The sequence below is a fragment of the Myxine glutinosa genome, chromosome 1 (assembly GCF_964187855.1).
Source record: "Myxine glutinosa chromosome 1, kmMyxGlut1.1, whole genome shotgun sequence".
In the NCBI taxonomy this organism is placed as follows: Eukaryota; Metazoa; Chordata; class Myxini; order Myxiniformes; family Myxinidae; genus Myxine; species Myxine glutinosa.
In genome coordinates, this window is record NC_136261.1 from 230,479,801 (window position 1) to 230,502,516 (window position 22,716).

Below are 22,716 nucleotides of genomic sequence, written 5' to 3' on the forward strand. Positions count from 1 at the left end.
CAAAAATTTCTCCCAGTCGATGTCAAAGACTGGTAGACAGTTATAAGAAACGCCTACTTGAGGTTGTTTCTGCCAAAGGGGGCAATACCACCTATAAGAGCCAAGGGTGTACTTACTTTTTCCACGTGCGAAATTTGCATTTATGTTTATTGAAATTATACAATGGACTACAAAATGTAAATGTTTCATGATATTTGTTATATTATATCACCTTTATCTATCAATATTGTTGAAATGAAGATCAAATAGCTGTATGTTGAAATATGTTGAAAAAGTCAAACTTTACATGGGGTGTGCTTACTTTTTCACGTGACTGTATATCCCATGGACCAGTCATTCATCATAATGAATAGCCGTGGGAAGCTCAGTTTACTCATTAATCAATAAATTATTTTCAGTCGACATCGTCGTACTCACCGTAGATTGCTGTCAAATATGGTACTACCAACATCTTACTATAATTCACCAAATGTCCGTCTGTCTGTCTGTCTGACTGGCTGTTCGAAGGTACTGTAAAAACTGCTGAACCGATCGCAAAGATATTTTGGGTGGATAATCCTGGGATCTCCAGGAGTAAAATAGGCTATTTAGTTTTCCCAATTTCAGCTTTCGTCTCCAGCATTCTCAGGTTTGGACTCCCGCATAACATTCGCGTTCGCATAACGTGCATTGTTCTCATTGTGACGATGTTGTTTTCCCGGGTGCCGCGCGATCGGTGCAGCCGTTTGTGCGGCACCCGGGAAAGCAACATGTCTCCATCGATCGCTAACAGATCACTGTCTCCATCGATCTTGCCAAGGCCGTAACAGCTATCGGCTCAAAATCGTTTTAATTGTTGATTTGGTACAGTTACACGTATCGGGAATTTGTTACACGTATCGGGAGTACATACGACATAGCACTTGTGAACACGATTCACGATCACGATCATCACGATCATAGTGTATCGAACACGATTTGAAACACGATGGAATAGTATTTACCGATATGAACAGTGATGTGGCTTTTATTGAAATTCTAAAGATACTGTTTAGATTTTGATGATTTGCATGTGATATGATTCAACGGATGTTTATATGAATCGTTTAAAAAATTTTAAAACCTTAAATTTCTGATATTTTGCCTTTTCTTTTGGGCTTTCCAATTGAAGCCCCGCCCATAGGGCCGGTACCGTTGCTCGTACAGAAAATACAGGAAGTGGCGAGAAAGTAGATACAAATTTGAGGGTAATGGTACAGTAGACAAAACAGCATGCATTGGGGATCATGATGTGGTCAAACATTCGAGGAATTCACTGTACGGTATTATATAACAACAACATGCATTTTAAAGGCCATTTCCCCTACTAGAGCGGGGGTTAGCCTTGCGGTCCCCATGACAATCTTCTGTACAGCATTATAACTAAAAGGAAATAACACGCAATTCAAATTAAAAGATTTAAAGCTACAAGCACAAAGATAACTAGAACGCCACTCAGTCGAGCGCATACTCCCGCTGTGGGTCAAGTTGGAATAGTACGATTTCACAAAAGTTTGAGGGAGTAGTTCAGTGACAACACAAGACAAGACAACACAAGACAGACACTGCACAGATATATATTTAGAATATATAGAAGACAATGTTAAAACAAGTACAAAAAGTTTTAATTAAAACAAAAGCCGCGTCGATGTTACACAATGCCTAGATGCAGCTGTGCCTATAACGTCAATGTTATAGGCACAGGACATTCCTATTGATTCGATTACTTGATGTTATTTTTGTGCAAAGTGAAAATATATCTCGGCAATTTCCCGTGTGTGGCGACGAATTTTTAATATATCTCGGCATTTTCCCGTCTGTTATTTCAGGCGGTGTATGACTGACCATGCCGCGATTTAAAAATATATATATCTCGGCAATTTCCCGTGTGTGGCGACACGTGAACGAAGCTATGCTCCTCTCTCCACATTATTGTGACGACGTATAAATTAAATATTTCATCGTGACGATTGTCATCAAATGGACGAATTTTTAATATATCTCGGCATTTTCCCGTCTGTTATTTCGGGCGGTGTATGACTGACCATGCTGCGATTTAAAAAAAAAATATCTCAATGGACTTGAAGTTACAGGCCTTTGAGAATTCATTTCGTTCTATAAAGGGCAACTTTCATCGGATTTTCTTCCCGTTTTTTTTCAACCGAGTCTAAAACTATGTTAGCGACTGTGAAAAATGAAATGATATATCGAATTTGATTTGAAATAAAACTGTGTGAGAGAGGAAGACACCACAGGCCTACAAAACAGGCCTCAAAGCTATGCGAGTTAATAAAATGGTGGATATTTGTTTATATGAAGGCTCTCCCAGAATGGGTGGAGCTATGGTTCCCAGAATGGGTGGAGCTTTGAGGTTTTGTCTTCTCTGCAAGAACAAGAACAAGAACAACAACAACAACAACAACAGCAGAGGGCACTCTATGAGCAGCGTCTGCGACGCGGCTGAAAAAACAAGGCAATTTCACTTACATTTTCGGATTCAGCGTTCAATTCTATATAAGTGAGTGTATTTTGAGGCATGTGTGACTTCAAATAAAATTGTAAGCCAAGAAAAACGTGCGTTTCATTCCTTAGGGATACGACATGTAAAACTGGCCCAAACGTCAAAACAAAACTCGCTCATTTTAAGTCGTACAAGCTAATGCGACCATTCATTCTTCTGGGAAGAATCCCGTGCACATGCTGGTCACACTTATAAGTCACCTGTCTTTATAAGTTCATAAAATACTGACACCACGATTGACATTCGCTGAGATAAAAATGTTGATATCTCTTCTGAGGTTAAAAAACAAACAAAAAAAAAAAACAGTTTTAAAGCATTATACGTATCAAACGATACATTTTATGAAACGGGGAAACCTAATACACACTTTGGTGGTTTTAAAATGACAGAATTTGTCTATTAGAAAAAGAAAAAAAAAGAACCTTGAAGACGATGCTGCTAACAAAATACACCGCTCTAATGCATAACCACGAGTTTAAACTACATTTACAACAAATATGAAAACTAATTTCATATCACAATGTTAAATATGGAATATATAGAAGATAATGTTAAAAAAAAATGAGCCCTATCTTCCAATGGTAAACAATCCTTCAAAAAATTCCTGGATCCGGAATAATATCCTGAGCTTCACCAAAAACTAATCAATTCTTCCTTATCCCAAGGGCAATCATCCCACCAACTTTCATCCAAATCCGTTCAGAACTTTTCCAGATATCTTGTTCACAAACACACGAACACACACACACACACACACACACACACACACACACACACACACACACACACACACACACACACACACGATCGAATGCATTACTCCCTGGCGGGAGTAACTACAGTAAAGAAGATAGACTTCAGTAAGGTTTTGAATGTCAAACCGGTACTTCAAAGGCAGGGAATTTGATCAATACGTGCTTTGTTCCTCAAAAGGAGGTTACGATCTGTGTCCCGTGTGCTAGCATTAGTTAGTGGATGATAAATATCACATGGTGCCTTTTGTGAAGAGTAGACTAGTCGTTGTGGTTACCGTCAACACATTTAAAATTTCTGTCACCTTCAGCCGAATGTCATTTTTGGCAAGCTGGTTCGTGAAAGACTTGGGGCTAAAACCTTTCACCGGCTGACCCCAACAAAGGTGGGGTTGATGAGGGCATTCAAAGATAACTAGTAGTAGACGACGCATTGTGCACACACACACACACACACACACACACACACACACACACACACACACACACACACACACACACACACACACACACACACACACACACACACACACACACACACACACGTACCGGTAAGGCTTGGCGAGCATCCTCTCCAGCCATGAACTGCACCTTCACAGTGATGTTTCGTGTGGAACCCTGTCGACTTGAGAAGCTCACGCTTAGGGGATACACAAACAATAAGTTCCTGAAAAAGAAGATCAAGAGAAACGATGAATCAGTGGCAGACAAAGATTGCGGCTTTAAAGAAAATGAATATCTAGTGTAATTTGATGAGCTGGAAGCTATCATACAAACTTCCACCTGCCCAGTCATTGCCTTCACCAAAGGAATTAATTAACACATTTGTCTTTTGAGCAAGAAAAAAAGAATACTTTTATTTCATTTCAAGATAAGAGTGACAAACATGGAAGTAAAATAAATGTTTTAATACGATGTTGTGAATGCATATGAATTGTTACGGATCGGTCACTTCCGCCTTTATTGTTATTATATACTTGTAGGATTTTTCGTTTCAGGTAATATTGTTGTTAAGATTTTTGTGTGAAATGGAGATGACTTTAGCAAAAGGTAAAAAGAAATGTTTCTGGAGGAAAAATAAAAAAACGCGGCAAAGAAGCAGGAAGAGGAGAGAGGAGGAGCTTGGCACATGAGGAGACGGCCATACCAGAGATACAGCTGTGAATCACATTGAGGCTGCGAACGGACCTTTTTGATAGTGGTCGCGAATGAGTTGAGGCTTCCCGGGAAAGGGATTGTCCGCGACATCGTCACATATTGCGAGCGCAATTAAACCTGCTTCTCAGGTTTTATTACTAAGTGTGAGTTATTGTTGGAGGGAGCATGAGCCTCCATTGCAGGCCTATACGCCATTTTGTCCTCGAACAGGCTGTCCGCTTGGTGCATCTTGTTTTGCCGTTGGGATTTCCATATCGACCTCACCGTGTGGAGCACTGTTGGTTTACATATCGGCTCAATTCCCATGTAGACCTCTCACCTCGTAACTCCTCGTCCGCAGCCGTGCCAAGACCTGCCTGTTCTCGTCGTTCTGCACAGCTTCAACCAGCGTGGGGATCCGTGCACAGACTTTGGGGAATGTTACATTCCACTCACGTTTGTCGTATCGTGAGTTTACTGCTTTGAGAGCATTGGGGGAATGATGCATCATATGTATTGTTCATTTGATGCAAGTGATACTTTCATTGTATTTTCTTTCATAGTGTTATTATTGTGTATGTAGGAGTTCTTAATACAATTACTTGTTTTGTTCTACAATTGCATTGGTGTGGTTTTAGCATGGTTTATTATAACACTCAAAATAACAAATCTTTCTGCCGTGTTCCCGCTCAAGACTCCGAGGGGCACCGTAACCAGGGTTTTGGGAGGAACACGTAACAGAATGCATATGACTGGGATCTCCTTGAACCCAAAATGAATAGACGTCACATAGGTCAGTTTAACATCACAAACCATTTTGAACCATGAAATTTCAAAATCGCCGCATAAAATGCACCTGGGATTAAACAAGTTTATTTGCAAATGCAAAAACACATCCAATGCCCATCGTAGATATTGTAATATTTACTGAAAGTCCTTCAAAATAGAATCACTAGTATAGAAACCAAGAAATGAGAAATGTGATCTTTCAAATAAATTATTACTCAAACTCAGAGTTTTCACCTTTTAAATGTCAAGCAAGTTAATTAATTAACAGATTGTGTGTGCTGTGTGATACTACAGTATGGCCCGAGATAACGAGGCCCCATGATGTGATTCACTGCATATCGGAGCAGTAATTCGCAAGTTTAAACCACATTAATGTTGCGTCAAGGTGTTATTGTTTGTTATTTGGGCGGTGTATAGGCAACAGACTGCTGCCTTGATCGCTCCCGAAAATAAAGTGGAGCACCCACTTCCACTTTCCATTGTTTAGCTTGTTTAGGGTTCCACTCAGTATGTATTTGAATCTACTTAAGATATTGTGCATTTTATATTACATTATAAAGTGTGTTCAAAGAAACCCAAAAGGGGCCTCTATCTTGGGCCACACTATATATTTGAAGCCCTGATAGGATGGTGCTGAGGTAGCGCACTTATCTTGAGCTATCTAATCTAGGTTTGATGCTTGGCCCAACTATACACTGTTGGATTAGTGCTGAGCAAGCAGGTGTTGCATCACAAAGTGAGCTGTCCCTCCGATGGACGTTAAGCTGCGTTTCCAGTCTGCTAGCGTTACTTGTTGAATATTTAAGATCTTAGTGCATGTTGAGAAAAAGTAGGTGAGATATTTCCAAGACCCTGTCCAGATTCCTGTCTGAACTTACAAGGGGCACTGTATCAGCAGTATAGTCACCCTCTCCCACCTCAAGAAATGATGCTAAAGGCAGGCCAAACTCATAATTGACTCCTGGCCAAATAGGTATACAATAAAATCAAAACAATTGATATGAGAGTTCAATTTCATGCACTTTGGTAACACGCAAACACCCATACTACTTGGTCATATCATCATCATCATGCACCATACTCTCGACAGTGTCGGTTCTGACGGAAGTGGTTTAGAGGCTCAGATTACAAATCCTGGACGGGTCGCCACTTCAACGCAGGACATTCAACCGAGTATGCAGGAATTTGGAATTTGGCCAGGGTGCCAACAATAACTTGCCAAGGACACCGCAGATATTTTTAACATCCACCAATTAATGCTGGCAGACGGGACACCCAGTTCAACGTCCGTCCGAAGGATGGTGCAAGCATTGATGAAGCAACCTGCCTGTGAAACATCGGCATGACACTTTATAGCTCGAATGGGATTTAAACTCAGGCTAGGCAGCTCAGAGGTGAATGTGCATACCTCTAAGTTATCCTGTCAGCCTCACTTAGTCATATGCACAGTGAATATTAAGCACACATGGATGCCCACATCCATCGTTTCCGACTCAATCACAAATTTATGATTATTAGTACTCTGTCAAGAGTTTTCTTGACTTATTCAACTGCCTGTAGACATGATACATTTTGGTTTGCTTTGTGGAGCTTCACATACAGTATACCTTTCATTGGAGATTGAAGAACAACGATCGGAATATAATTAAATGATTATACTCGTGCGCACATGGAAAACAAAATACTAAAGTTCATAATGTCAATTGGTTTACAATTAATTATTCATACAAACAGCATTCAAAAGATTACACAGATGAGTTGCAAAGTACATGAAAGTCCAATTTAAAATTTTTTCATTATGAGTAAAAATATTTTGGAAACAAATTTTTTTTTTAAAATATATATACATACGTATATCATGTGTGTATATATATATATATATATATATATATATATATATATATATATATATATACGTATATATATATATATATATATATATATATATTGTTGCGGATCTCAAAACGTCAGCCTCCCCCTTATCAAGGGGGGATTAATCCCCTTGTCCTTTTACTAGCCGACGCCATCCGGGGCTATCACGTTCCTTCCGGTCGGTGTTAAATAGGGTTGTAAGCCGAATTCTTATTACCTAAGTACTAACACCGGCCGTGAAGCAATGAAATAACCCCACCCGAACCACGGCGTTAGTGGACACGCCGAGCGATAGCGAGCCGCGATTCGGGCCGTTAACGGGAACTAACCCGATTGGAGCGGTTCCTAATCGTGCCACGCTTACCCAATGGAAGAAATCACTAAGACGGTCGAATTAAGAGGAAAACAGGAAGAACAGGTAATTTATTATACACTTTGTACAAAGAAGAGGAAGAAGAAGCAGAAAGGTACAGTGAAGAGGAAGAAGCAGATACACAGGGCAGCCTTATACAGTCTTATACTTATCCCCTGGACACGGGCCCGTTCACACTCAGTCACACTCTCAGACTCACTCACACGGGGTTGTAGATGGTCGGGTTGAGGGTCCACCGATGGCGTCCACAGCTCGCTCCGGTCCCCGACTCGTACCACGAAGCAGATGGTGATGGTAGACGGCAGGCAAGATCGCCCCGTGTCGGTGGGCACGGATCGGACAATTATACTGGGGGGGGGGAGGGGGGGATCGGTAAGCTGGCGATTATACTAGCGAACGTAATAGTTGTACCGGCACCCAATACGCACTCCCGGTATAGCTCGGTACAATGCGCCACTTCCCTAAGTCCTCTGCAATGGGCCGCTCCGGCAATGCTTTCCCAATGATGTCACCAAAGCGCCTTATCCAATCGAGTCCTTGAAACCAGCAATGCAATGCGCTCCAACCAAGTCCAAGTCTTTGCCACTGCCGTATGCACGCGAGTTCTTCTCATATATCGAGTGCCGTTCAGTCCTCTTGGTAAAATACAATCGTGCAAGTCCTCTAGAGGGGCTTTGCGCTCGTGGTTATATAGTGCCGCTAAGCACTTATTTCGCCCCCCCCCCCCCCCCTGCAGGACCATGGCATTGATGTCATTCGTGTGTGTGCATTCCTCAACTAGGCAACGGGGAGGTACCGCACAAAAAGATGGTGGGGGCGCTTCAGGCTGTGGTGCCCGCAGTCCCAAAAACCAGTCAACCGACTTACAAGTTCATTGCCCCCCCCCCCCTTACCTCTTGGCCCCGTGACAGCCCAACAGCCCCTTTCCGCCATTTCCCCGCCGGTGAGGGTCTCCACACACACCAGGCTGCCTTGCCTCCTGCTGCCGCGCAGCTCCACGGGTCGCCGGGGGTCTCCTTTACCCCAGGGCGCCCAACCAGACCCTCCACCGACGAGCTCCAATTTCCAGATACCACTGGATGCCAGGGGTAATTTCCGCAGAGGGGGGCCGCAGGCATCGCTCCTCAGAGCTTGATCCGTACCTGCAGACACACACACCTTCCCCACCCACAAGACCCCAAAACACACTTCCTCCCCCGCTGCCATTCAATTCTCAACACAACTCAGCACAATTCCAAAGATGGTGTAAAAGATGTTACAAGGTTTGCCATGGCCTGCCACATGTGAAATCCCATTCACAGTTTACCATTACACATTTCCAAAAGCACAATAATCACCCCTCATTGTCTCCAATAATCACTCACTTTCCAGTTTCCACTCTCACGACCACATCAAAACACATAACCACAACACCAACACAAACGCCAACCACAAGACACTGTGTGGCCCCCATTCCATCCCCTCACAGACCATGTCATCACTCTCACCCGCCTCCCAACTCCAAATTACATGTCCCCAAAATTTCCAAGCAAGTCCTGAAGCCTGGGACAGTACACATCCAACACTCACCTCAAGTGCAGGTAATTACCGGTTGGTCAGGTCCAAAGTGCAATCCACCCTCAAAATCCCAAAATTTCACCAAATTTCTCTTTTGTCCCCACTACACTGGCAGGTATGTGGATCCGCATCCAACGGTGATCATCACTACACAACTACCTGTGGCCACGACAGCTCTGCACCTCTACCGTGTAAGGGTCATCGGGACAAGGTGAGCAGTCAAAACGCCAACATGGCCCATGAGTGTCCATAAGGGTGCGACCTACCATCCATCCTTTGACCCCCATGCATGGAACACAGCTGCACCAGCCCCAGCTGGCCAATGTGGTGAGCACTTGCTGCCACAACACACACTACCGCACACACAACCTCGGCCCTGGGGGAGACGGTCGCAGTGCGTGGCATTCCCCTCACGTCACCTACGCCACCCTCTCGTCCCCCAGTCCACAGAACTGCAGCCCCCCCAGTGCTCATCCACACTTGACCACACCAAGGTCCAGTCAACAGCCATGCTCCACCAGGAGACCCACCCAGAAGACATGATCCACACACGTCGGACACGCACAGCACCACGTTGACCCTCAACTACACAACTACATCCCCATGACTCCGCGTCCCAAATATCAGTAAAGTCGCCCCCGCAACCAGTTGAAAGCTGTGTCCTGCTACCCTGTCAATTTTATCACAGCCTCCAACACTTTGGTCTGCACACCTGGATCAATAATGGCATCAATATACAGTGTCCACCATTTCTCTTCACAAAATTCACCCTTAAATTTGCATCTAACCCACAGATTACCCATGCCAAACATTTTTCACATTTCATTAATCTCAAACAAAGAAAGGTGATTTGCCATACACATGCCAGAGCATGGCCCAAATACTCGGCTCTTTACAACTTCCCATTCACATCCCCATGGCTCTCTTCCCAACCCGAGAGTCCATAAATCATAACGGAGCATCTGTGGAAGGTCACCCTCACACCATCACGTTCCACAGATGCCCCAATGGTTGTCCGGCAGGCTATCTCCATCCCTGTCCATTCGGTTTGACCCGCGTCCATAGCCCAACACAGCATGTCAGGTCACCACATGCCGGTTGTCCCAAAGTCTCAGGAGGAGGGTGTCAGGCCGCATGCCCGGGTGGTCACTACATCAGGCCCAAGTTGGCCGTCCGCAGTGCCACCACCAAAGCGCGACCCACAACACCTCCCCCTAGTGGTCCTCAATATTTGCCATCCCAGGCTTGAGAAACCACCTCGGACCCTCCCCCCCCCCCCCCGGAGGTCTTAACCCCCACCAGGGTCCGTTGACCCTGTCAGCCCGAGCCACACGCCCGGACGGCGCCCCGCTGGAAAAGGGACGCCACACTCCACCAGACCCCCCGTGGGGCCCAGGTCATACCTCAACACCCAAGGCTGGATCCCACGTCCAAATCTCGCCAGCACAGGCCCCCAGCTGGCTGGCATACCCAAATTTCCAAAGGGGCAACTTTTGCCCGAGGCCATCACCAATGACCTCGCCATGTCCAAATCCCGCAGCCCGGGGACCAACTCCAACCAAGGCTGCTCCAAATCAATTTCCCATTTTTATTTAATTTTAAATTTCCTTTTAAAAATTTTGACTCCAGGTGTCCAATCACCACAGCTGCAGGTAACAACCTCTATCACAGGTTGTTCTGCCCCTCCCTGCAGCTGGCCCAAATTCCCTACAGGGACCAAATCATCAGAGGCTCGATCTCCCAACTCCCCAAGGTCCAAATCCAGCCCGGAGTCAACACACTCCCCCAACTGGTTGTCCAATTTTGGAGCCTCTGTTTCCAAATCGTAGTGTACGGTGAGGGTCCCCTTGGTCATTCCAACCACCTCCTTGGACCAACTCACCTCATCACCCAGGCTCCTTTGGGCCCGGTCAACCTCATCCTCCATGGGACTGTCCCAGGTCCCCAGCCGCTGAATCACATCATCCTCATCATCATCCCCCATCAATTCCGGCTCCGACAGGTCTTCCCCAAAATCCCCAATAAATACCCGGTCCGGCTCCATTACACAGACCCCCAATAATGTTACCCCCTCTTGCTCTGAACCACCGCCCTGGCACAGCAAGGATTCAATTCCATCCCCCGGTTGGGGTGTTATGGCATCCACCCGGTCCCGATAAACAACCAGGCCACGATGAGTGAAACATCCCCCATTTACCTCTGCACCTGCAGTCTCCCCATCTACCTGTGCGCACTCCACACTCATCTGTATGCATTCCCCTTTCACCTCTTCACATGCCACAATCAAATCTTCCCCATTTACCTGTGGGCACTCCACGCTCCCCTGTGAGCACTCCCCGTTTACCTGTCGGCATTCCCCATCTACCTGTAAATTTGCCATTCCCGGTGCAATTCCCAATTTGTCTTCCCCCCGTTCCAATTCAAATTCTGGCACCTTTGGCTTCTCCTGTGCCAGGTCGGTGCCAAATCTCTTCATTTCTCCGTTTAGTTCACTCCCCTGGGACTCCATTTTGCTTTCCATTTCTCCCATCTGCTTTCCCAATCGCTCACCCATTCCCTCGATTTGTTGTTCATCCCTTTGATCTGTTCTTTCAATCCCTCCTTTAATCTATCCATTTGCCCCTCCATCTCTTCCTTTAATCCTTCAATTTTATCACTCTGGGCATTCAATTCCCCCTTCAACCCATCAATTTTATTTCCCATCCCTTCAATGTGTCCCTCCAATCGATCACTCATTCCCTTCATTCTTTCCCCACATTCATTCCCCTGGGACTCCATTTTGTTTTTCATTTTTCCCATCTCATTTTGCAATCCCCCAATTTGATTTCCCAACCCATCTTTCATTTCCCACATTTCGTCCTTCAATTCCTTACTGGTTCGCTCACTTTGCTCCCTCTGAGCATTCATGTTGTTATTCATTTCCTGAATGTCTGCACTGGTTTGCTCACTGCGCTCAGTCTGAACATTCATTGCCTTCATTATGTTTTCATAAAAGGCCTGGAAATCCATTGGGGCCGTCCCAACGGCGTGGAGCACTCCGACACTGCCCTCTACCCCCTCTATTTCCGACTCACTTCCTAAACTGACAGAAGCCTCGCTACGCACCTCCATTTCGTCGACCTACGACATCCGCTTTTTGGAAGGTCGTTTCCCACGCGCGTAATTATTTTAATTCCAAAAACAAAATTTAAATTTGTCGAAGACGCGATATCGCGCTCCGTACGCCCAATCGACTATACAAATTTATCCGCCTTGATTATAAAAATTTCAGTTCCAAATGCTGGGCGGGATTTTTCACCCAGCCGGCGTCGACTCGCTACCTCCGGACAAAACAAATTGTCCGCTAGGTTCGAATCCCTACTACCTGACACCAAATGTCGCGCAACCGCCGAAATTAATATCAGGTGGTCACGGATGCCGATCGCGAAGGCCTTAACCCACGAGGTGAAAATTCAATGGCGGACTCCGAACCAAAAAGCTACCCAAGCGCGCGGGATGGAGGGGAGCGGCGAGACCCCTTCAGACTTACCTGTTAAATCAATCACCCGGAAAACTGCGTTCAAGTATATGTACAGAAAATAATAGAAGGGTTTATTAAATGAAAAGCAAGGACAGGAAAAGCACGCGCCGGTAATGAATATCCTAATCGGGACGTCCCCGCACACAGATATCAGAAACGAGACGAGGGGCTGCGAACTAAGGAAAAGAAACACGTCATGTACTGGTGAACGCGCAACTCGGTCTTATCTGGTCTTTGTCGTTGGCTTTGGCCGCCGTCCACCACGTGGCTCCTTTCGTCCCCCAGCACACCTCGCTCCAAGTTCCAAAGCACCGAGCACCATGCACCAAGCACCGATCACCGATCACCACGAGGTCGACCCTCGTGCACGGTCGACAAGCCAACTCGGATCTCACCGGGGCGGCCAACTCAGGCCGTGAATCTTCCAGGAATCTGCTAGAAATCTCACTAGAATCTGCGAGCCAACGCAACCAGGGATCTCACGAAACTGACAGGGCCAGGAATCTCACCAGTGCGCAACTGCTCAACTCGTGCGTAACTCACTCGGGATCTCTGAACGACTGCGCAAAATGGCGTTCGGCGCTCGTTAATATCCGCTGGCCGGTGACGTCAGCCTTGGCGCGCTGCCAACCAATCAGAGCCTCGTAACTTCCCGCCCTTTGTCGACCCGCTTCGCGCCTCCCGCGTCCATTCTCCGAAACGAGGACAGCCCTTCTGGGCGTGGTACTCAAGGTGGATAGGCCTGTCGGAGGTGTAAATGGCGGCAGCCATGTGGCGGTGTCTTGGCCTGGTTTCTTCCTAAGTCATGTCAGGGTAGGGCATTACTTAGTGTTGTACTAAAGGTCCTAACTAATGTCTAAGTGGTGTGCAGTGCCAAAAGGGACAAAGGTTTGCCTAACCAGGTGAGGACACACAGGGGCGCTACTCTTTAATCCCTACACTACTTAACACACGAACCTCCTGGTAGATTCACAAGTATACTCCTTACCCGACAAAACGCCTACACATGAACTTATTACAGGTAGTTTTCCTTACCGCGACACCTTGAAGCATGTTACCTATTCAGCTCTATTCTGCTCTACATATCACTACCCGCCAGACATAACAATATATATATTGTTGCGGTTTTGTGTTTTACAAATAAAGGTTAATTTCCCCTCATAGTTTAGATACACTCCAACACGTAGCCTCGCGATAGTTCAGTTATTTCATAGTAAATGTAAGCGTAGTCCTTTTCCTGTGTTAGTTTTGCGTTGAGTAGAATAATGAGAGTTAGGTCTCCTTCCAATGCTTATGCTGCCTCGATACTTTGAGTTTTGGCGCAAATCACCACGAGGCCGGCCTAACAAGTCGATCCAGGCTGAAGGAAGGCGGGGCAGGAGAAGTGGGAGTGACCAGTAAGCATGAGCCGCCAATCAGGGCTCGAGGGGAGTGGCTTAGCACTGCGGCAAAAGGCGTGGTTTGGAACATTCAAGACGGGCCAGGGCGTGGCAATATAACCCTGTGCCCGAAGCCCCCACCTCAGTTATGGGGAGAGGTGCTTGTGAGTTCTGAGAGTGCGCAGTGTTGAATCAAGTTGTGAGCCAGGGTCCTCTGTTGAATTAAGTTATGGGGAGAGGCGCTTGTGAGTTCTAAGAGTGCGCGGTGTTGAATCAAGTTGTGAGAGTCAGTTCGGAGCGCCAAGTTACGAGAAGGGAGGCAGACGAGTTACAAGTTGAGTTCTCGGTTGAGCTTGAGTCAGATCCTCCGTTGAGTTACGAGAGTGAAAGCACGCCGTTGTATTAATCGCGCTGTGAAGGACCGCCGTGCCGGGCGAGAGACGAGCATATTTTCCTGCCTGCCTTTGTTCGAGATACGCGCTGTGAGGATCCCTCCTGCCTGCCTGCCTTTGTCGGGGGACGTGTTGTGACCGCAAGAGGGCCACGCCGGGTGAGCTGTTCCTGAACGACCAAGCCGGCACGTTCAGCGCATGAACATTTCCTTCCTTCATCCCCCCTGTGAGTGTGAACGGGCCCATTGTCTGGGAAATTAGTTAAGACTGACTAAGGTCTGCCCTGTGTCTCTGTTCTTCCACCCATCATTGTAAATAATAATTAAACGTGTTCTTCCTTTGATTCTACCGTTTCTGTCTCTCCATCATTGACTAAGCATGGTACGAATTATATCGCTCTAATCGTGTTCCAATAACAAGGTAATAGCACGGACCACGTGGTGCGCCATCCACTCGGGTGCACTGAAATTACGCGTGGTTCGTGTGAGACTTGATCCCCGCTTCCGCGGCGGCGTGGGTACTTAGGTACGTGCGAACATTATCCCGAAACCCTGTCCCGCGTCTGACTGGAAGTGGCGACTCAAGTCTCGCAGTTGCGACGACCCAAGGAGAACAAGGGGCTTAATCTCCCCTTGGTAAGGGAACGGGGGTCACATAAAACCGTAACAATATATATATATATATATATATATATATATATATATATATAATTATATATCTGTATATATATGTAGCTGAGTTTGTGTCCGTGGTTCACAAGCGCCGCCCATTCTACAGGCCACGCCTTTCCTCCTCTCCCCCAACATCGTAAGCACCGCCACGCCTTTCTCTCCAATGGCCCAGAAACCCCAACCGCCAGTCTCCACACAAAGCTGCGCCACATTTTGGGATGTCAAACGCAGTTGCTTTGTCTGCTGGACACAGTGACGTGTCGCTTGTAAACATAACTTGTAAACAATTCATAACTTGTAAACAGACAAGCCTCGCGGGGAAAGGATGGGAGTCCGGAGGGAGGGGTGGGATGGGAGGTCAGAGGGTGGGGAAGGGGTGGTGTGGGCGTCTGGAAGGAGGGAAAGTGGTGGGGGTCCGGAGGGAGGGGAAGGTGTGGGAGTCTGGAGGGAGGGGGTGGGATGGGAGGAGGTGGGAGGAAGAAGGGGAAAGGGTGAGGTGGGATTCCAGAGGGAGAGGGTGGGGGGAGAGAGGGGAACAGGGAATGGGTGGGCATCTGGAGGGAGGGTAAGTGGGGCAAGAGAAGGGAGGGGAAGGAGCGGGAGGAGGGGTGGGATGGGAGGTCAGAGGGTGGGGGTGAGGTGGGAGGAGGCAGGGAAAGGGGTGGGAGGGCAACACCGGGTACCATTGCTGGTATAATATATTATGCTTGGATAATTTCAATTGCACACTACCTCCCCCCAAAGGAAGAAAATGCCAACAAGATGGGTGAAAATTATTTTTAACTTGATGGAAACAAATGACACTTGCAACAACTTCAGGGTGACTTCATTAATCCCTGAAGGTTTCAACTTCCTAGGTCAAATCCTCTCAGAGGAGTATACGATACATGGATACACACATACACATGCTCCATCTATTACATAATACAAAGTGTGGTGTCTATCTGTGCGTTTGTATGTTCGCACATTCAGCTGTCTCGTGTTTCCAGTGGCCGCTTCTCATGCTGCTCCGCACACAGGCATAGCTCATCATTCACCAGAAGAAATGCATGATAGTGTTACGGTTCCGGGTTTTGGGTCTACTAATAGGGTGTTATCCTCGGTTCCCCTCCGACTTTCAGGGTCTGAGGCTACCACGCACGAATAACTTTGTGCCGTAGCAGTTTGATCGTCAACCGCGACGACCAATCAGTTAACCAGTGTCCACCGTTTACTACCGTTTAACTAGAAGTCGCGTGGGCTTCTGGCCTGGGCACACGCCCTCGATATGCACCAACCTTATCTTAATTAATGCAGCTGAGCGTTAAACCACGGGGTGCATATTGGAATAATGGTATACATTGACATTTTGGGTTGAAAATGTCATTGCCACCTTATAAACCGCCTGTCATGGATCCAGACTGCAGGGTGTTAAGAAGAGTATGCCTCTCAAAACAAAGATCTGGCTGTAGGTGGCACCAAATGTGGCTTTGTCTATCAAAGTTGCATTCAGATCAAAATGTATTTTCAGCAAACCATACAAGCAAAAATTCAAGTCTCAATCAATTACTTCAATTAACTTTCAAGGTGCAAACTTGTGTTTTCCCCCCAACTGTATTTTTTTTTTTAAACTCCTATCCACCTACAAGGCCTTCATTCACTCCTCTTCCATCTGGGCTGGCTCCCCTGCCTCACATCTTCCTCAGTTTTCACTCCATTTGTTTGTTTACAGGTTTATTTGCCCGGGCGATATCTCAGCCATCCTTTGAGTGAGGAAGCTGAAATTTGGGCACAATAGTGAGCAAGTGCTTTGGTAAAAACGTTATTTATTTTTTCTCTTTGATTAATCAATTAATTAATTAATTACTTAATTATTATCAATTTATTAAGTACTTATTTATTTCCTTACTCATCTGGGCAATATATCAGGCACCTTTTGAGTTAGGAAGCTGATATTTGGACACAAGAATGACCAAGAGATTTGGCAGTAAAGGGTATTTTTGATTTATTGATTAATCAATTAAATATTTAATATTTCGATTAATTACTCGATTAATGAATTTTCAAAAAGTTATAGATTCGGATGAAACGGTGGTGGTTTAGGTATGCTAAAAGCCAAGAAATTAATTATTTTAGGATTTTATTTATTTCATTATGCAATTAATAAATTAATCAATCAATTATTGTACCTTCTTCCTTCTCAATTCTGTCTCCATGTTTCCAATCAACTCTGTCTTTGTTTTCATCCCAAATCAAGAAAAAAAAAGAAAATAAAATTGATATATATATTCCCTTCTCTGTTCTTATCCGTTTCGTTCTTATTTGTTCGTTCGTTCTTTGTTCACGTCGTTAAAAAATGTTCCATCTGTCCCCTGAAGAATGGTATTCTGTCATATTCTATAACACCTTTTTCTTCTTCTTCTATAAAAGGATGCTTTCGACTTGCTCACCAAATCTATTCATTCCAAAAAAAAATTCCATCTCTTATAGTGCATCTTTCATTCATTCCCTAAACTCTCCAGAACTCCACCCATCCTTCAGCATCCTCAAACGTATTTTTGACTCGAAGGTCGCAAGAATCTCATTTTGCAAGAAATGTTCGTTTCCCATTAATCGTACATTTTTCAAAATCCAATCTCACCCCTCCCCTCCAAATCTTCCCCATCACCCATCCCTTTCAAATCTTCCCCCTTGCCCCTCCCCTCCAAATCTTCCCCATCACCCATCCCTTTCAGATCTCCCCCCTTCCCTCCTAAACTCCACACCCCTCCCCTCTGAGACCCTCCCTCACTCCTCCCCTCCTAGACTCCCCTCTCACCCCTCCTCCTCAAAGCGTCCTCCCCACTTCTTCCCCCTTCCAACTCTCACCTTCAGCTCCCTCAATCTTCTGCCTCACTCTTCCCCCTCCTCAAACAACACCTCATTGCGCCTCACCCAATCACCATCAAACCTTTTGTCCGCCCCATACTTCCCTTTCTCCAAGCTGTTCTGAAATCTCTGACGCACCTTCAACAGCTCTCCCTACCTCTTCCTCCTCTTCCACATCATACCGTACCGCTCCCCCCCCCCCCCCTGTTCTGTATCCGATGCTCCCCCTTCCTCTTCTTTAACAGTATGGACCTCAAACATCCGGGGCCTTCGCTCAAACTTGACTGATCTCTCCATACAGGTTGCTTCTGACAAACCAGACACGATCTGCTTAACAGAAACTTTCCTCCTTCATGATGTCTCTGATTCCTTGGTATCTCTCCCAGGTTACTCCCTCCTCCGGTATGATAGACCTGAGCCTCGTCCTGGAGGGGGGGGGGTTGCTATCTTTATAAAAAACTCTCTTCCTCACTCGCCCTGCACTGCCCTCTCTCCACCTCACCCCCAGGAATACCTTTGGCTACAGCTTCCCCTTCGCTCCCACCTTTTCTTCATATGTGTGTTGTACCGTCCACCAAACAGTGATGACTCCATCTACATCTCGCTGTCTGATAACATGGACCAACTTCTATCTACCCATCCCAACTCTCTCTTCCTCATATGTGGTGATTTCAATTGTCACCATGCCAGTTGGCTGGGTGTGGGTACCTCTCTCACCAGCCATGGCTCTTCAGCAAAGGACTTCTGCGACTCACTGGGACTGACACAATCTGTCAATTTCCCGACCCGGATCTCAATCAATGGAGCATCTTCTCTTCTGGACTTGGTTATGACTAACTTCCCTGAAAATGTCTGCTGCTCTTCTTCTGCTCCAATCGGCTCATCTGATCATGTGCTTGTTAAAGTGGACATCTCTCTGACCATTCTCAGAGAGCCTCCTCAGCGTCGACGAGTCTGGCATTTCACTCAGGCCAACTGGCATGGTCTTCAAGCAGCCATCAATCATCTGGACTGGTCTCCCATCTCTACCGCCTCTGACATCAACTCATCCTGGGAATTCTTCCAAAGTAAACTGCTCTCTCTCATGCACAGATTTATCCCATCTCATCTTCAGTTGTCATACCCTTCCTCCCGTCCATGGTACACGGAATCTTGTGGTGAGGCTATTGCCCCAGAAACAACTTGCTTTCGTCTCCTGGAAAGCAAATCCAACGGAAGGAAATCTCATTTCCTTTCGCAAAGCCCGAAACAAGTGTGTGTCCACCCTCAGGAGAGCCAGGAAACAATATCTCTCCGTCCTCAGGACAGAACTCTCTTATCTGTCTCCCTCTTCCAAATCCTGGTGGCGTCTGGTCAAATCTGTTTCTGGTGTTTGTTCCCCCTCCATCCCCTCCCTCACCTCAAACGGCCACACGGCTGACTCCGCGCGTGAAAAAGCTGAATGCCTCAACTCTGTGTTTGCCTCTAAATCTTGTGTCCCAAACCCATCCCACTCTGTACCCACCGTACCCAGTCGTACCCAGCTGCTCCTGGACTCTGTGTCCTTTCCTCCTGACAAGGTGGAAAAGTTTCTGTCAACCCTCGACTCTGATTCTGCAACTGGACCTGACGGCATCAGCCCACGGGTCCTAAAATCTTGTTCTTCCGCTCTTTCACTCCCTCTCTCTGTTCTCTTCACGCTCTCTCTTTTGCTCAAGGTCATCTGCCATCTGCTTGGAAATCTGCCAACATCACGGCTTTGCACAAAAAAGGTGCAAAAACAGATCCTAGCAACTACAGACCAATCAGCCTTCTCTCAATTATCAGTAAAGTCATGGAATCCATCATTGCTTCAGATATGAAATCTTTCCTCTTCTCCAATGGCTTGATCTCTGATCATCAATTTGGTTTCAGACCTGGTCACTCTACTCTGGACATGCTGCTTCTGCTTTCTCAGCAATGGATGGAGGTCCTCAATGCCAAACAGGAAATTCGAGCTGTCTCCCTTGACATATCACATGCCTTCGATACGGTCTGGCACCCCGCCCTGCTCACCAAACTCTCCTCTGTTGGTATCCATGGAAATCTCCACGCATGGCTGGCAGACTTCCTCTCTAGTCGTAGTCAACGTGTGGCGCTGAATGGGTTTCTCTCATCTCCTCTTCCTGTTCAGGCTGGAGTTCCCCAAGGCAGTGTTCTGGGCCCTGTGCTTTTTCTGGTCTTCATCAATGATCTCCCCGACTCTCTTGAAAATCCTCTCTATCTCTTTGCTGATGACTCTACTCTCTGTCGCTCCATTCTTCATCCCTCAGATCGACAGTCTGCAGCCTCCTCACTCTCTGCAGACCTGGACAAAATCACAGACTGGGCAAACAAGTGGAACATGTCTTTCAATCCTGACAAATCTCACACTCTTACAATGTCTCTCCGAAAAGACCGACTGGACAACCCTCCCATCTACTTTCTGAATAATCCTCTCCAAGAAGTTCTGTCACTCAAACTTTTGGGTCTCACTATCTGCCATGATCTTTCCTGGGAAAACCACATTTCAAATCTGGCCTCCAAAGCCAGTCGCCGACTGGGCATCCTCCGTCGTGCGAAGTCCTTCCTTGGCACACCTGAGCTCCTCACCACGTACAAGGCTTTCATCCGCAGCTCAATGGAATACTGCTCTCCCCTCTGGGCTGGTGCTCCTGCCTCACACCTAGCTCGTCTTCACGCTGTTGAAAGCAAAGCATTCAGAATCATTGGAATCTCCCGCGATGAAGCTAACTCCAAGGGCCTTTCACTCACTCACCGCAGGCAGGTTGGTGGTCTTTCCGTCTTCTACCGACTCCTCTCTGGCCTTGCCCCCCCAGCTCTCTCTGGGCTCTGTCCCGCAAATATTCCTACAGGTCGCACAAGATCTGCCTGCAACCCTCTTATGGTTAAACTGCCAAAATCAAGACTCTCTGCTCACCTTCGCTCCTTCATTCCTCTTTTCTCCCACCTCTGGAACAAACTCCCTCACTCTCTTCAATCCCACTCCACCCTCCAGGTCTTTAAAACAGCTGTTCACCACCATCTCTTATCTTCCCCCATCCAAAACCTTGATCTTTTCTGTCCCCGATAATTTCACCCCAATTCCACTTTTTGAAATACCAACTTCTGACCTGGAAGTCCTTGGTGTCCTTGTGTTTTATACTTCTCCCACCCCCCACCCCTTCCTACGCCTCCTCCCCCCGAGCCCTCTCCCTCCCACACATCTCCCTGCTCTCAAATGTTGTGTGCTCTCAAGTGTTTGTGTGCTTCCCATTCTCTTGTCTTCCGCTCCCTCTTTTAATATATTTTGTTTGTCTGGTTGATTTGTTTGTGAAGTAAATGTCAGCTCTTTCACGAGCCTCGATTCAGTGTACAAAAAAAAAAAAAAAAAAAAAAAAAATGTGTTGCAGTGCAGCATCGCTGGGCGCCTAAGGCGCCCTAGTAAAGTAGTACGCTGGAGAAATATGAATGAATGAATGATCGTTTTAAGGCCATTTTCCCCGCTGCAGCGGGGGTTAGCCTTGCGGGCCCCATGACAATCATGGTTCCCTGTTTGAGGCAATGTTTTTATGGCCGGATGCCCTTCCTGACGCCAACCCTTGGTCTCCTCTTACGATGCGCAGGGATACGGTGTACCTATTCTAAGCCGGGGTACACACCGTGATCATTCATCCCAGCAAGCTGGTACTCAATTTGCCGACCTCGGAAGGATGACAGGCTGAGTCAACCCCCCTGGCGTTAATTCAGCGATCGACCGGGATTCGAACTCAGGATCCTTGGATCCCAAGCCGGCACCCTAACCGCTAAGCCAACACCAGGCTACCTGGCAGGACGCTGGAGAATGTTATTTATTTATTTGGCATGGGAGAGGTGTACTTTAAATGTATCTCAACTTGTTTGTTCTTCTTTATTCTGGCCTGTGGAATAAACTTTCGCATCCTCTTCAATCTCATTCTTCCCTCCAGGTGGTCAAGACTGTTGTTCACCACTATCTCAGATCGTCCCCAATCCAAAACCATGATCTTTTCTATTCTAGTTAACCACACCCGAATCCCTCCAAGTAGATATTTACCAAGGAGCTCAAGTTAAATTAAAAGTGAAAGTAGTTTTAAAAAGATCTAATTTCATGACAAAACATTTTACAAACAATGAAATTTCACAACTTTAATTTGGAAGAAATCAGCAAAGCTATGGAAATCGATTGTTGCGCAACAGTTCACAGGCGGAGAATGAAATAGGACAGATGAGTGCCGAGGATTCAGGGGTTACCTTCGGTCAGAACCCACCGAGGTTATCATGCTTTATTTTAATGGGGGCTCTCGACCAATAGAATCATCCCCTGGATCCCCTCTCTCCTCCACCTCCTCACCATTATTTATATCCTCTATGAATAAAGCGACGAACAAACTGAAAATACAATGTCAAAGTCTTTGTAATAAAAAAATTTTTTTGTTGTTGAACCACAAATATGTGGATTGATCATAAAGTCTGTGAAGTAAAGTAGAAGTAGAAAATTCAATGGCAAATTAAATGTTGTGCAATGACCATGTACAAAAGTTTATTCAAAAATCGATTCGGAAAAGATGTAGAAGAGGAAACTTTGGCCATAGTCAGTAAATTATTTTTTTTATGTCAGGCTACCGACTTGCTGATCTCCCATAATGAGCATCACACTATTACATTACATGTCCTACATGGCCCTGAAAATTATGATTATTTTCTTTATCCATGCAATATTGTAAATGTGTAATCAATTCATGGGCAAGCTTGTACAATTTGTACATATTATGGAGAGCAAAGTGTTGTGCTTTTAGTTTCTAATTAAATCTGGAAGCATTATTGCACCTCTCCACCGTTGTGTACCACATCTATCTATAATTCCAGTAAT

The 22,716-nt window shown here is 46.1% G+C and overlaps 1 protein-coding gene across 2 annotated transcripts in view; it reads right to left on the reverse strand.

The window, feature by feature from the left end:
• The window catches only part of LOC137434950 (dedicator of cytokinesis protein 7), a 264,889-nt gene that overhangs the window by 127,700 nt on the left and 114,473 nt on the right, over nucleotides 1-22,716 (reverse strand). For both annotated transcript variants that reach the window (XM_078784918.1, XM_078784912.1), the window contains exon 16: nucleotides 3,841-3,958. In XM_078784918.1, the coding sequence (XP_078641044.1) occupies nucleotides 3,841-3,958 (118 nt within the window). The remainder of the gene's footprint in view (nucleotides 1-3,840; nucleotides 3,959-22,716) is intronic.